This window comes from Bidens hawaiensis, unplaced genomic scaffold (assembly GCF_021521415.1).
Source record: "Bidens hawaiensis isolate Kalapana, Puna unplaced genomic scaffold, B.hawaiensis_p1.1 tig00014039_1, whole genome shotgun sequence".
Lineage (NCBI taxonomy): Eukaryota > Viridiplantae > Streptophyta > Magnoliopsida > Asterales > Asteraceae > Bidens > Bidens hawaiensis.
In genome coordinates, this window is record NW_027492209.1 from 424151 (window position 1) to 438283 (window position 14133).

Here is a 14133-nt window from a genome sequence, read left to right on the forward strand (position 1 = left end):
CTTTGTTATCTTTTGAATTCCGCGCTGTAAGGTATGTTTTCGTCATAAAAGATACTTAGACATAAGCGATTAAATAACCGTAAGGAAGTTTAATATAAAACTGGTGAGTCTTAAAACGTGTTAGAAATCCATAGGCGTCTTCTTGAAGTTCAAGGGTCCTGTTCGGGTTTTCTGTCAAGGGTCTATTTTATGATCCCGGTTCCATAACTTGCGTTTTTCCATTTAAATTAATAACCGTAACTTTGGGGATTCTGGTCTGGGTAGTTATTTTAATCATCTGAATCAATCCAAGTTTTCTAAATTGTTTATTAGTTAAAATTAAATTAGGTTTAAGTTTTATTAATTAATTTAATTAGTAATGATTATGTTTTATTATTATTTTAATAATTAGGGTTTGTTCTTATTAGTTTAATTAAGTAATTATTAGTTAATCATTAGTAAGTTTTAATTATTATTATTAAATCCCCCCCCCTCAAATATTATTAATAAATAGTCGTGTCTTGTAGTTGAGTCTAATTTGCTAGTTTCGTAATTTATAGAGTCCTGTGGGTTCGATATTCCGGACTTACTTAGCTTAGTACAATTGACCGGTTCACTTGCCGGTGTTTTGTTTAGTTGAGTCTTAGGTCTAGTTTTATTATTTGTTTAATTTAGTTAATATTTAATTGACTGTTTTCACCACATGAGTAAACTTTCAGTATCAACTTAATAACAATATTTATTAGACGCATATCAATTCTCTATTTTTATTACCAGACTGTTTAGTTATCGAAAAATCATTGCTTCCACCATTGGAGAATGTGTCTCATCGTATTTAATCATGGGTCTTTGCAAAATCCTTGTGCCATCAGTTTTGCCTTATATCACTTGATGAATTTTCATATCTCATATACAAGACCCGATTTTACAACTTTAGTTGTACGGACTGCTGGTCCAACAAACTTTCCGTTATTTAGAGAATTCAACTCTGCCCTGTTTGCATCTTTCCACTTTGGCCAATCAATTTTTTATAGGCAGATTTAGAATCTTGATCCTCATAATCATTTCAAGCACATTATAACGACGTCGACTTTATTTCGATTCCATATATCTTTATAGACATGATACAATATAATTTACTAAGAGCTCTTTGTTTTCAGGTACCTGATGTTTTTCAAGAACCATCATGTCTAATGTCTTTTAAGAGACCTTTTTATTGTACCTCGACTTGACCATCTTTATTACTTGCTCCAATTTGCGAGGAAATTTTATCTTTGGAATCAATTGATCTACCATGTTACACTTGTGTATTAGACACATTATCAATATGTTTTTGTCCTTCTTAGAAAACTTTAATCGGAGCATTAGCAGTTGGTATATGTGTCTTAGATAGACACTCTATTTTGGTCAATGAATTGTCTGGTAATTGATTCGTCAAGTTGTATACATGAATTATCCTTTAAACTTTTAGTTCATATGATAAAGTTTGAGGATCAATGATAATTAATTCCAATTAAATTCGTTTTTCAATTGCTTTATATCTCCCCCTGATGTTGGGAACATCGATTCACTAAAGTGAAAACCAATGAGCCATAAGCAAATATCTCATTAATGACTCTAAGTTTATATATAATATTTAATACTGAGTTAAATTCCCAACTTCCTTTGTTGTCTCATCTTTGTGTCTTGTGGTGGATTAATTTCAGTATATAACAAACAAAATATTAGATGAGAAGTATTTGACTACTGACAAAAAACCAATTGCAATAGGGAGGAAGTATCATAACTTGTTGGCTTGATGTGAATTAATTTAAAGACATGTAAAATCATATGTACTCAAATACAAATATGAACATTTTCTCTCGTGATAATTGCTTGTGCAACCAATTACAGACGTTGAGTAATCGTCTTTCTCGAAACAATTTATGTAAGAACATAATCTGTTATGACGTTTAACACTTATTCCAATGATCATTATTAACTTGGGAATCAAATTCATTATCATAACCGAATGTAATATGATCTTATAGCTAAGCCATAGATCATGCGAACATAAAATCGCGATGTTGATAACCATTTAGACGATGCATCGATTTTCAAAACACTAAATGGTATCATGTTAGGATATATGTATCCTTTTCTCTATTCCATAACATCTAGTGATTCACACCCTCCTTGAGTTGGTAATTAAATGATTTCCTTTGAGATCAATATTACATGTATAATTATTATGAAGAATCTTTTGATTCTTTAACACATTTCACATCATAATTGACTTGTATGGTCTAACCGGTCATGCCATCTAATTGAATACTCATGACTCATAAACCTCTGGTTTATGATCGTATATGTGTTATGCTTATTTAACACACGATAAAAAATACAAGAGACCAATTTGCTATCATTTTGAACGATTGCGTTCTATCATCTTAAATCTCCATATTTTATTCTCATATATGAACAATCCTTTTTGCCACTTCTTGTGGTCGGTCTCATTATTCGCATGACCATCATTATAATTTCGATGGTCGATCTCATTATTAGTATAATCACCGTTATAAGTTTCTCACTTATGTCCATGATCACAACGATCAATACATTGTCACATTTACCTCATGGAATTGAGTAAACCTAGACAATTTCATAGTTTTTAGTATTTTGTTGGACTCACCAACAAAATATTCTTTTGATTGATATATCTAAAACACAAGCAATCTTCTCATCATATAACAAGTAATGAGGAGTAGTTATATGAATGAGTCATGTAAGTTTTGTCACATAATATTTGATAACCTTCAATAATAAGATTGATGGAGAATGACATTTCATGCGTCATAATATTCTAAATAAATAGGTGGATCTTTTATTATAATCCCAACATGATTATAGCACTTCCTAATGATTGTAATAAACAACAATTTCGGTTTAATTGTTCTATAAATATTATCAATATAAATAAATGATAACATATCAAATATAATGACGTCTTATAAAACAAGTTGCAATAAAACTTTGTGAATCGGGATGTTCTTTTTCTTCAACTATGAACATATACTTATAGTTTATTTATCAATTCATCATGGAATGACTAATCATAAACATATCTCACATGTAAATTTCTCCTTATAGTTAAATAATTTGCATGTAAATTCCATATTCTTTCTAAAACACAACTCGAGATTTGAGCCATTTGTGTGAATTTAAAAATCACCATACAAATTTATTTGTTAACAAAACACAGAAAGAATAAAAATCAATTAACCTAGTTTGTTAATATATAAGTGCTCCACATTTAATAATATTATACCATTTCTCAAAAATTCGATCTGCCAACAATTTTTGTGTGACGAATTCTATGACAGCTATCCAGCAAGTAAAACTTTAATATATAAAAATGGATTCACCTTGTATATATTGATCTCTATTATAGGACAATCAAAATATATATCTTTAAGATAATAAAACTTGTATCATTGGTGATTCAGATCGTTATTTTTATCACTATTTAAATTCTATATAACATGTAACACAATAAAATATTATTATGATCATCTAAAAAAGAAATTGTTAATTTTGAATATCATGTTAATCAAAGTATGATGACCACATAAAACACAGAAAGTACAATAATAAATTTGACGCAGTCGACGCAATAGGAAAATCTATATAATTTAATATCCAAATTTATCAAGTCTTTATTATGATAGATGGAAATTTCCAATTTACAGATATTTTATTAATTTACTTGATTTCTGCATCCTATATAATATTTATCAAAAGTTAGATTTATATGGAGAATAAACTTTGTTTATAAATCAACTACATCCCTTTATGTTTCATCTTCTCCAAATTTTAATACGTTTAAAAAAATATATTAACTCCCCCATATTATCAGAGAAAACCAAGGTGATGACCAAACGTTAGTTAATGTCTAACATTGGATTAGACATATTATCAATAAAAGTTAATAGAACTTATTTTAAAACAACATATATATGCTTATAAAATAATTAGTATATCTAAGATTATGATTATTTTTATTTAAACACAAATAAGTTATATTGTCTGTTAGAATGAGGAGTATTAACCATTGAGCGGAGGCCTACTCAATAGATATTTTTATCACATAATCAATTGAAACTGTTGCAAAGGTTATCTTCTATGAGCCAATGAAACCTTAAGCCGTTGAAAATCACACTTTGACGCATGCATAAAAGGGTGTATATAATGTGTTACCTGGAGTTCTTGGATTTTCCGGCAACCGTGTTGAAGAAAAACCAACAATTTAAGACACTATTTTGACTGGACCTAAACTTTTAATACTGCAATTCGGCTCCAAAAGTGGTTGAAGGTGTTGACTCGCAAAATTGATGTTCCACCGCAAGGTTGATGTGAATTTGTATAATAAACATATTGATTAATGATAACATTACTACATAATACATAATTGAATATATCATTATAATAAAATTATCATGAATAACAACAAAACTTACTTTGATGAAACCATCACAAATAAACGGTTGAAGCTTCGTGTTGATAACGTGTTGTGAAACTAGCCTAATAGCAAAACAATAAGAGAAAGAGATGTAGGAAGAAAGACGGAGATTTCAGTAGCAGGAAGATTTCAGTAATATATACAATAGAATATATATATAGGAGGGGAATATATATTCATAACATAATAATCGCAACCTTAAAATATGCTAATGCAATCACACACCAAAACCCTTCATCCTCAGTCACACATACAACAATGGCGTCTCCAATCTCTCGCAGACTTGCATCCAAGATTCTTAACCCATCATCTTCCTGCTACACTCTCTTCTCATTCCACCTTTTAAACCTTAATCATTCCCATCAATCCTTCACAACCAGTACCCCCAATAATCTCACACCATCATATCACACTTTCTTCAGATCAAACACCACTTTCTACCCTAATTTCACCATCCAATCTTTAACCCGAAACCCATATCAAACCCCCAAATTCTCATCAACCACCACTCCTCAACCCGATCCTGAACAAACCCACAAACCCAACGACAATCCAAAACAAACCCTTGAAGATTTCAAGCACCAAGAGATCACTGGACCCACCGTCGAACGTGATGTTTCCTCGCTTGCAAATGAGACCCGCCAAGTGCTCGACGAAATGTCTAAGAGATTTTTGACCGTTAGCAAGAGTTTGGCTCTTCTGGGTCTGTTTCAATTGGGTTTAGGGGCGTGGATTTCGTATGTTACGAAGGCTAGTCCGATTCCGGAAGTGTCGGTGCAAAGCTGTTTGGCGTTTGGGCTGCCGTTTTCGCTGTCGTTGATGCTTAGAAGGTCGTTGAAGCCGATTGGGTTCTTTAGGAAGATGGAGGAGCAAGGGAGGTTGCAGATTCTGACTCTTACGCTTCAAGTTGCGAAGAGTTTGAATGTGTTTTTTGTGAGGTTGAATGTGGTGTCGTATTTGTGTATCGGTGGGGCTTCGCTTGGGTTGCTTGTTATTGCTTTGTATTGATGGTTTGTCATAGAATCATAGATGTTACACTTATTAATAATGAATTCGATTAAGAAATTGTTTGATGTGTTGGTAACAATGATCATGATATGGAAAATTTGATTTAAATATATTTTGTGTATGTGGAATTTGTGCTAGACTTTGCTTTTGATGGTGAATTCACTGTTGGTCCAATGGTTAATCTTAGTAGCCCGGAAACTGTGTTCACGTTCGACATGCTTTGATGTTAGAAGAAGTTGCTACAACTAAGGGGAGGCTACTCAGCTAGTGCCACTTCAAGTTAGCGTTACTACTGATGATCGGCTATTGCAGAGGATTTCCAGCTAATATAAGTTGTCGTTGAGATCATGTGTTGCGGAACTATGGTTCCTGTCGAGGTTTAAAGTTGTTGCTGAATTATGGTACCTGTCGAGATTTAAGTTGCTACTGAGAACAACTTGGTGCTGAATTGAAAGGTCTTTGTTCTTTTCAAGTATTATTTTTATTTTATGATGATGGTTGTGGAATATGGGAACATAGAGACTTGTCGGTGAAGAACGGAGGTCACTTGCATCATTATTGTATGTAATCAACGTCTAGAATAGATTAGACTGTTCTAGATTAGAGAAATGGCTACTTCTGTTTTGTAGCATTCGTCGAATGGTATTCAAAGAGTTGTTGAAAATAACACTTTTGCGTGTTCTTCATTTCAATCAGAAGTCGATCAAACCCTAAATTGTGATTAGATGCCTAATTGTTATATTTTAGCTCGATTAGAGTGTTTTGAGTAATTGAGTGAGAAGCTGGTAATGCAGGTCACATATCATTCTTAGTGTAACAAGTACAGGCGTTCGTTGTTCAATTAATTCAACTTTAACAAAATTTATAGGACAAACTATTAACAACGGTTTTTTGGAACTACTAACCATACCAGATGAGTATGATGAGTAGGACTGCTAGAGGAGTTGTGTACGCAAGCTGGCAAGTTGAACCCAAAAATTGTCACATAAACTCGAACACGCATTCGCAAATTGAAATGAAGATGAGGTGCTTAACTCGGAAAATACTTTAAACTCTGTTTACATCGGTTTTTTACTTTTTGAAGCAGTTACATCTATTTTAATTCATGGTAAAAAAATTATTGCATAAGCACATTTAAAAAAAAATTAAATATATTGGTTTAATACGTCAGCCCGCCGGTCTGACACAGACACGACTTGTTAGCAAAAACATGTTTCGAAGGTTCAACTGAAACTAATCCAACGTCATTTACTAAATCCAAACCCGTGAGTTTTCACACGTAAGGACTTAGGTTCACGTGTTTTCTTGGCATGTCAGAAATTCACATCCTTGACTATGAGAGTATGAGCTAGCCAAACCATTCAGTTTTAGCAGAGTTTTGCATGTTAACAGTTTTGTTTACCGATTTAAAGTAAGAGTTGAAACATTATAATCCAATCTTAATTCTTATATTTAAATATCATCTTCACCAACGAGAATCAGATCAGTCTGTCACTGGAAAAAAGCAAAACTAACCCAAAAAGAATCCACAAAAAAACCCTGCCACTAATCCTATCACATCCTCACTAACCCTTTGGCCCCTGTTGCAAACAAGCTTGTCGTTATTTACCACGAGATTTATAACTTTAGAACACTGAATGATCGAATTGCCAAGTAACAAATGCTCAGGCGGCATTGCCGGGATTTCCATGTGTCTTGGCGGCTTCAGTCCGGACATAAGTAAGGCTCCGGGGGGTGGTGGCAGTAGGACTTGGGATGGCATCAGATGATGGTGAGTTTTGAGCATCACGTTTCCATTGAAAGCTTCTAGCACCGTCTTTGATTGGGAGGCGCGACCGGTATATGCCGCCTATGCCTCTCGGGAAAAGAGCCCCTCTAAAAAATCTCGATGCGGAAGCCCGAGCAACACGGGGCCATGATGTCACTGGTGCAGCAGCTTCTTGTTGACCAGAGCTTTTCTTTACAACCTGCATAGTACACAAATGCTTAAAACTTATTAAGGTCAAATAGTAAACCTTTTTTTTTTGGTAACCCTTGTAAACATCAAAATCCTTTAGTTAAATTCAATTTATTGAAATGTAAATGTTACCCAAACTCCATGTCAATTGAGCATCTTATTGGTTTTGAACGAGCACCCTATATATCTATAGGGTCAGGATCAGGTAAAATAGAAACCAACCGTGCAAAGTGTACGAAGCAAAAGAGCTAAACATGTTGTGCCAATTTTGTAATTACTATGTGGTGGCGTAATTCAATAATGTTGTAGCGCCATTACTCGATTTAAAGTTATTACCAAATGCCACCGTGTGTTTTGCCCATTCGCTTCGCACACCAAAACCATTACTATTTGATCCTGACACTAAACACACACACACACACACACATATATATATAGAGAGAGAGAGAGATGGACCTTAAGAATACGTGACATGAAGGATGTACCATCCAGAGACAAAGCATTTTCTGCTGCTTCTTTTCTCATGAACTCCACATAAGCTGACCTGCATAAGTGATGATTCGGTTGCTACTTTGACCATTATGCTTATTAAGTCAAAAGAGAGAGAGAATAATGACAAACCCTTTTGGCTGCCCAGTAGCTGTTTCGGTTACAATAATCACTTTCAGCACATCCCCAAACTTGTTAAAGTGCCGAGAAATACCTTCCTTAGTAGCTGCAAAATGGACCTGTATAAAACAAACAGCTTTAAAATCATTTAAGACAAAACCACATGAGCACAACCTATGACTTAACATAAAAAGGTTTTGTTTTTACATTGCTAACAAAAATGGTGCGCGAATCTGTATCTTCAGTAGGTTGATTAATAGGATTGACACCTGCACAAGTAAAACAAATAATAATTAGGACTAATTACACATATGCTAATTCAGAATTACAAAAATCATATATGCCCAACTTTCATGAATTTTACTTAATGTCAATTCTACCCCTTTTTATTATATTTGTTTAAACCCAACCTTTTTAATTTGGATTTGATACACATCGACGATAAGCAAGCAAACCGAAATGCCGTTCTCTCCTCTTTCGTTCTCTCAACAGTAGTAATCGAACAGTCGAATCTGTATGTTCGAATCAGATAATCGACCCAGGTATAATCGATAATAATCGAACGACAAGCAATATGACATATTGAAAAACTATTGTTTATGGATAAAATAAAATTTTACGTTAAAAGGGTTAAAAAAATTTTAGCTAAAAATGGGTAAATAAATAAATTTGAAGTTAAAGCGGGGCATATATGAAATTTTAAAGTTTGAGAAAAATAAGAGTAAAATGATCATTTATTGAATTATTTTTTTGAATTGGGTATATTTGATTTTTTGACCACTTTGTAAGAGCATATGTCATATTTTCAGTTTGGCATGGCCATATATGAAACAAACCATAATTGCTCATTAAAAACAATTGAACTTGTCTAACTTACCAGTTGACAGCAGTGTCTTCTGAACCTCCCTTTGAGCTTGTATAATGGGTACCCCCTGAGTACAAAAACAAATGTAACAAACAATATTACTCAACTTTATTTACAAAAATGATATTTACCAAGTTGAATGCAATCTTACATTTCCATTGATATTGTTACCAGCGTGCTTAGTCTCCTCCACAAGTTTTGGAACACTCGTGTCTGAAACCACTCTTGTTTTATTTACACTAGAATAATTATTTACTATCTTATTAGAGGAAGGTTTATAGCTTGTGCCATCAACAACATATGAAGCATTGATGTTGTTATACTTATAATCCTCATTATGTGTAAAATCAGTAGCCTCTGTAATCCGAGTAAAACCCTCATCATCTTCTGTGAATTGGTCAGCAGGGTTTGTGCTACGACCGAGTCGGTCAAACACGTTTCCTGAAGATTTGACTTTTACAGCGTCTTCGGCAGCGGCTGCAACGGCTTTAATAGAGACTGGCATGGTTTTAGGGACTCTTGAAAGTAAAGGGTGTCTCTCTTCAAGTGGTGAGTCATCAGTGGGTGTAGAAACTACGGACCGCAAACGCTTAAACGATGGCTCGGATGTTAAGCCAGGCGACCGGGAAGTGGCAACCGCGTCTCGAACCGCAAACTGAAGCAGTCTTCGTGAGGCGGAGAGCCTTGGTTTAGGAACGGCTTCTCTCTGAAAGCAAACAAATTAACAAATGCTGTTATATATGCATATAGGTGTGTGTGCATAAGAAGAGGTTCATTACAAAAGGGCAAATTATTGCCAGAACAAAACAAACAAACCTAAGTCATTTAACTTTTTTCTATCAATCATATTTATAGAAACTTTTACTGCTTACGTACAAATGTCTGTGTTATTATATAGTACCATTAAACTAACTTGTTCATGTGTTTTTTTTTCACTTTTAAACGTTTATCTACACGTGTAGGATTATAAATAAACAAACTTAGTTTATATATTTTTTAAGAATATTAAAAGAGACGAGTAAACAATTCATTTCAACCATTTTTTGCATCTTAAAACTTTTTAAAATTAGAAAATTGAATAATTTGTTTTGTTCTTTTTGTTCTCACAGAAAATAGTCTTCTGTGTAGACTGTAGATTGTAGAACCCTCCCCTATTTATATGTATATATAAAAGTTCTTAAAACTTTTAGAGTTCTGAGAGAGCCTAACCCTATGTATACACACACACACACATATAGATAGATAAATAGATAGATAAACGACAAGTATAAGAAAAAAAGAGTTCAGACCTCGACTTGTGATTTCAATTCAGTGTGACCACGTTCACCACTCCGGCCTCTTTTTCTGTGAATTACTGATTGAGGCGGTGGTGATCGGATTTTTTGGTTTTTATCATCTTCTGACTTAATATTTGCAATGATGGCACTGCGAAGCGGAGGCGGTTCATCTGGATCTCTTACAATCCCTTTCCACTCTTTGCTCCTTCGATTTGTGGATACTCTATCAGAATCTATCTCTGATTCAGAACGAATATGAGGCTTCTCTTTGACCACTTCATCAGTACGAGATTCTTTTGATTGTGCGTATAGGTCTAAGTTTGACCGCAAATGGTCCCACAGCCTGCATTAAAAAAAATTTAAACATAATGGAAACAGTAAAAACAAGCAAGAAATACAACCAGTTTCCCTTTTAGCTAAATATTCTTTTATTTTTCCATGAGGTAAAATTAACATAATAGACATTTATAAGTGAATGGGTTGGACTATCTCTGGCGTTTAGATACTTAGTAAAAAACATATACTGCAATGCATTACCAAGATACGAACGAGTCACTGTCATCACCCAAAAAGACATTCAACTCATTCTTTGCTTCTTCTTTGCGCCGTCCATTTTTAAGTAAGACTATTACATATTCCTGCAAAAGCAAAATACTTGATTTAATAAGTATATCAAAACTTTAGAACTGTGAACAGGACACAAATATATATACGCATCATGGATATAACTTCCTGAACTGGCAGCTCAATTTGATGCATGAACTAGATAAAACTATACAAAAAGCGGTGCCTTTTTGCGCTTTTTAAAACCAAGCCTTGTGTACGTAGCAGCTTTTCTTACATGTTAATCTTGCCAAAGAGTTTATTAAAAATATTTATATTACAAGTTTTAGCACAAAGACAAACGTACCAACTGTCCTGAACTAACCAGAGGTGAAGGTAAATACGCAGAAGGCCACAACCCAAAAATGACTTACAAAACTTGCAAAGCAATCAAGCTTTTGTCATTGTATAAACAGATTTATAAACCTCCTACACTTGTTTTACGTGTAAAAGAATCCCTTAAACAAACACATATATCTCATTAATAAAATTACTTGCATCAACTATATCAAAATGACCTATGCAAACTCATTCTAATATGAGAGTACGATCTTTATGCCAGTTTCGATATAAAGTTGTGTATTTGGGTCCAAACATTACAGAAAACATATAACTGAAAATCACACAAGTACACAACATAATAAGCCATAAGTAACACTTCTAATGTGTGTGAAACATAATTAAAGAATGTTGAGTTTAAAGTATCTGCAACAATGGACAAAATATAGGAATGCATAAACTTCCTGTGCTTAAATGCCTACTAATATTTACAACTTTTAGCAGGGAGAAGATACAAAAATGCCGTGTAACAATGATTTACATTTTTCGTGAAAAACAACAGTTTCAACAAAAGTATGCTAGAAAATTTGTATAAACTTAACAGCAGTGTCATAGATAATGATCAGACATGCTGACATAAAATTTATGAAAGTAAAGGTGGTATAAACAAATGTAGATTGAACTTAAGGGGTGTTTGGGATTCCTTATTTTACTTCCTTATAACTTTTCATTAAGTTAATAAGTTACAAAAGTGTAACTTATGGAACTTTTCCTCTCACAACATAAGCAATCCCAAACACCTTATTACTTCTCAAAAAGTTTATAAGTCATAAGTTGATGAAAATAAGCAATCCCAAACACCCCTTTAATATTTTCAAACGAAACTTCTAGTTAACGCCGATGCAACACCAAGACATTGATGTTTTCGTACATACCATATTTGTCAGTAAAATGCCTACGATACACCGACTTTGAGAATAAATAGCAATAAGTAAACCTCCTTTTACTTGTCTAGATTCATGGCATTGGTACCTTGATAAATTTTGATTCATAGGCTTTTACATTATCTTCATGTTTTGTTGTTCAAGCTACGATATGCCATAATATATGCAAATCGCAGTTTTAGATAAATTTCTGAAAACTTGCATAATACCATATTTACCCAACTAAAAAAACCAATATCAAAACCCGTTCACCATTATACCCTTCTCTTTCTCGTTAATTTCCAAACTCTCCCCCTAATACAAGTTTTAAGGTAAGGATATAGTTGTTATAAATTTAAAATTGGGTACATCTGATATTTGTTGGGTATATGTAATATTACACCAAGTTTTGAGGAGGATATATAATAGCATGATAGCATCCCTATATGCAAAGGCAGAATTGTTCCACTACCATAATTCCTAAATGAAGAAAACGCAGATGGTGACTGAAAGTTGAGTGGTAATACTGGTGACAAACAGCCATATACATACTCTACACAGATAGCCTATGAAACCATATGTATTTACTAAACCATTTGCTTTTATTGAGTTTAAATGGTTGTCGTAACTGAATTTACAGACTGGTTTATTTTGATTGTCAGTGTACTTCATTCTTCTCAACAAAACCTACTGAATCGGCATTGCTGTAAGCCACTAGAAAAAACTAAAGCATATGAATGTGCATTCCCATGTCTAATTCACCTTGTTACAACAATGATACTCACAAAAATGTGATTAACCATTTATACAATAAAAAACAAGAAAAATAAATCCCTTTGGTTAAACTTCTATTACCAAAACAAGTATTCTCTCTAAAGTCTAAACAAACAGAGCAAAAACTAGAAAGACTACACGCTGATAGCACAAACTCTCATTGTACAGAGTAACTGAGTAAGCACAAACACTCCACGAATTTACTAACAATCAGTTCTACAATTTCTATGTATTATCATCAATCATAAAGCTATTCATACACTGATACACAAAACATACCACAAGTGTGTCATCTGTGTAGTCCCCCATAAACTCCTTCAACTTTTCCTTCACTCGGTCCCGCAACCTTCCAGCTCCATCTCCCGAAAAAATAATTTTAAAAGTCAAATCATCAGCACTATCCATCAATCCCTTCCCAAAATACACACTCCTCAAAGTCCAATAATGTCAGTACTGTCAAACTGAACAAAATTCAACATACATTCATGACCTCTGCACCTACAACACAATCATTGATTCAAGTGTAAAATAAATCAATAAAACTGCAGCTCAACACATTAACAAGCAATGCATACCACTAATAATCTCAAAATCACAGATATTAAATGCTACAACTCATTAATTCGATATCAGAAGCAGTGATTTACTGAGGTTTAACAACTAGTATCCAGAGTTTACGGAAACGATACGAAGAAACCCTAGGTTTTGATATCGAAAGTGATTGTATAATCATGTATCGCAGTGTATAATAAGCGGAGAGTATAAGCGGATAGAATACGAACCTCCGATGAAGAAACAACGGCGGTGGATGAGGTTGCCGTTGATCTCTATCTCCGATTACGTTTGTGACGGTGCAACTGCTGTGCCTGTGTGTGCCTAACTGCTAGTGCCTAATGCTAATATCAGCCTATTACTTCTTTCAGTATGCTAGTACTGGGCTTGGCCTATAGATCTCGTGAAGTTTGTGCGGGCTGCCCAATTAATATAGCCTTTTAGTTATTTAGTATTCTGGCCTATGTAACTTTATTTCTTTTTACGGCAAATATTATTCCTCTGTTTGTCAAGTACATGCGGAGATGAGCTCGGTACCGAATATTCCAATCCTGATTTTCTTAAAATGATGGCATCGGTACTATAAATATTGATTCGGTACCGATGGGAAAAAGTCAGGAAATGGTGGCATCGGTACTATAAATATTGGTTTTCTCAAAATGGTGGCATCGGTACTATAAATATTGGTTCGGTACCGATGAGAAAAAGTCAGGAGATGAGCTCGGTACCGAATATTCCAATCCTGATTTTCTCAAAATGGTGGCATCGGTACTATAAATATTGGTTCGGTACCGATGGGAAAAAGTCAG

At 33.9% G+C, this 14133-nt stretch overlaps 2 protein-coding genes across 2 annotated transcripts; one reads left to right on the forward strand and one right to left on the reverse strand.

The window, feature by feature from the left end:
- Window positions 1-4735: 4735 nt before the first annotated feature.
- LOC143545848 (uncharacterized) lies at window positions 4736-5485 on the forward strand. The gene has a single exon (XM_077037657.1). It carries the CDS (start codon window positions 4736-4738, stop codon window positions 5483-5485), a length of 750 nt encoding a protein of 249 aa, XP_076893772.1.
- Window positions 5486-6914: 1429 nt separating this feature from the next.
- Window positions 6915-13724, reverse strand: LOC143545832 (uncharacterized). Its single transcript, XM_077037641.1, has 10 exons — window positions 13555-13724; window positions 13052-13270; window positions 10731-10831; window positions 10206-10536; window positions 9068-9622; window positions 8929-8983; window positions 8259-8320; window positions 8064-8170; window positions 7899-7986; window positions 6915-7452 (listed from the first exon to the last, which is right to left on the reverse strand). Exons 2-10 carry the CDS (start codon window positions 13175-13177, stop codon window positions 7150-7152), a joined length of 1728 nt encoding a protein of 575 aa, XP_076893756.1. The 5' UTR covers window positions 13178-13270; window positions 13555-13724; the 3' UTR covers window positions 6915-7149.
- Between the last annotated feature and the right edge of the window lie 409 nt (window positions 13725-14133).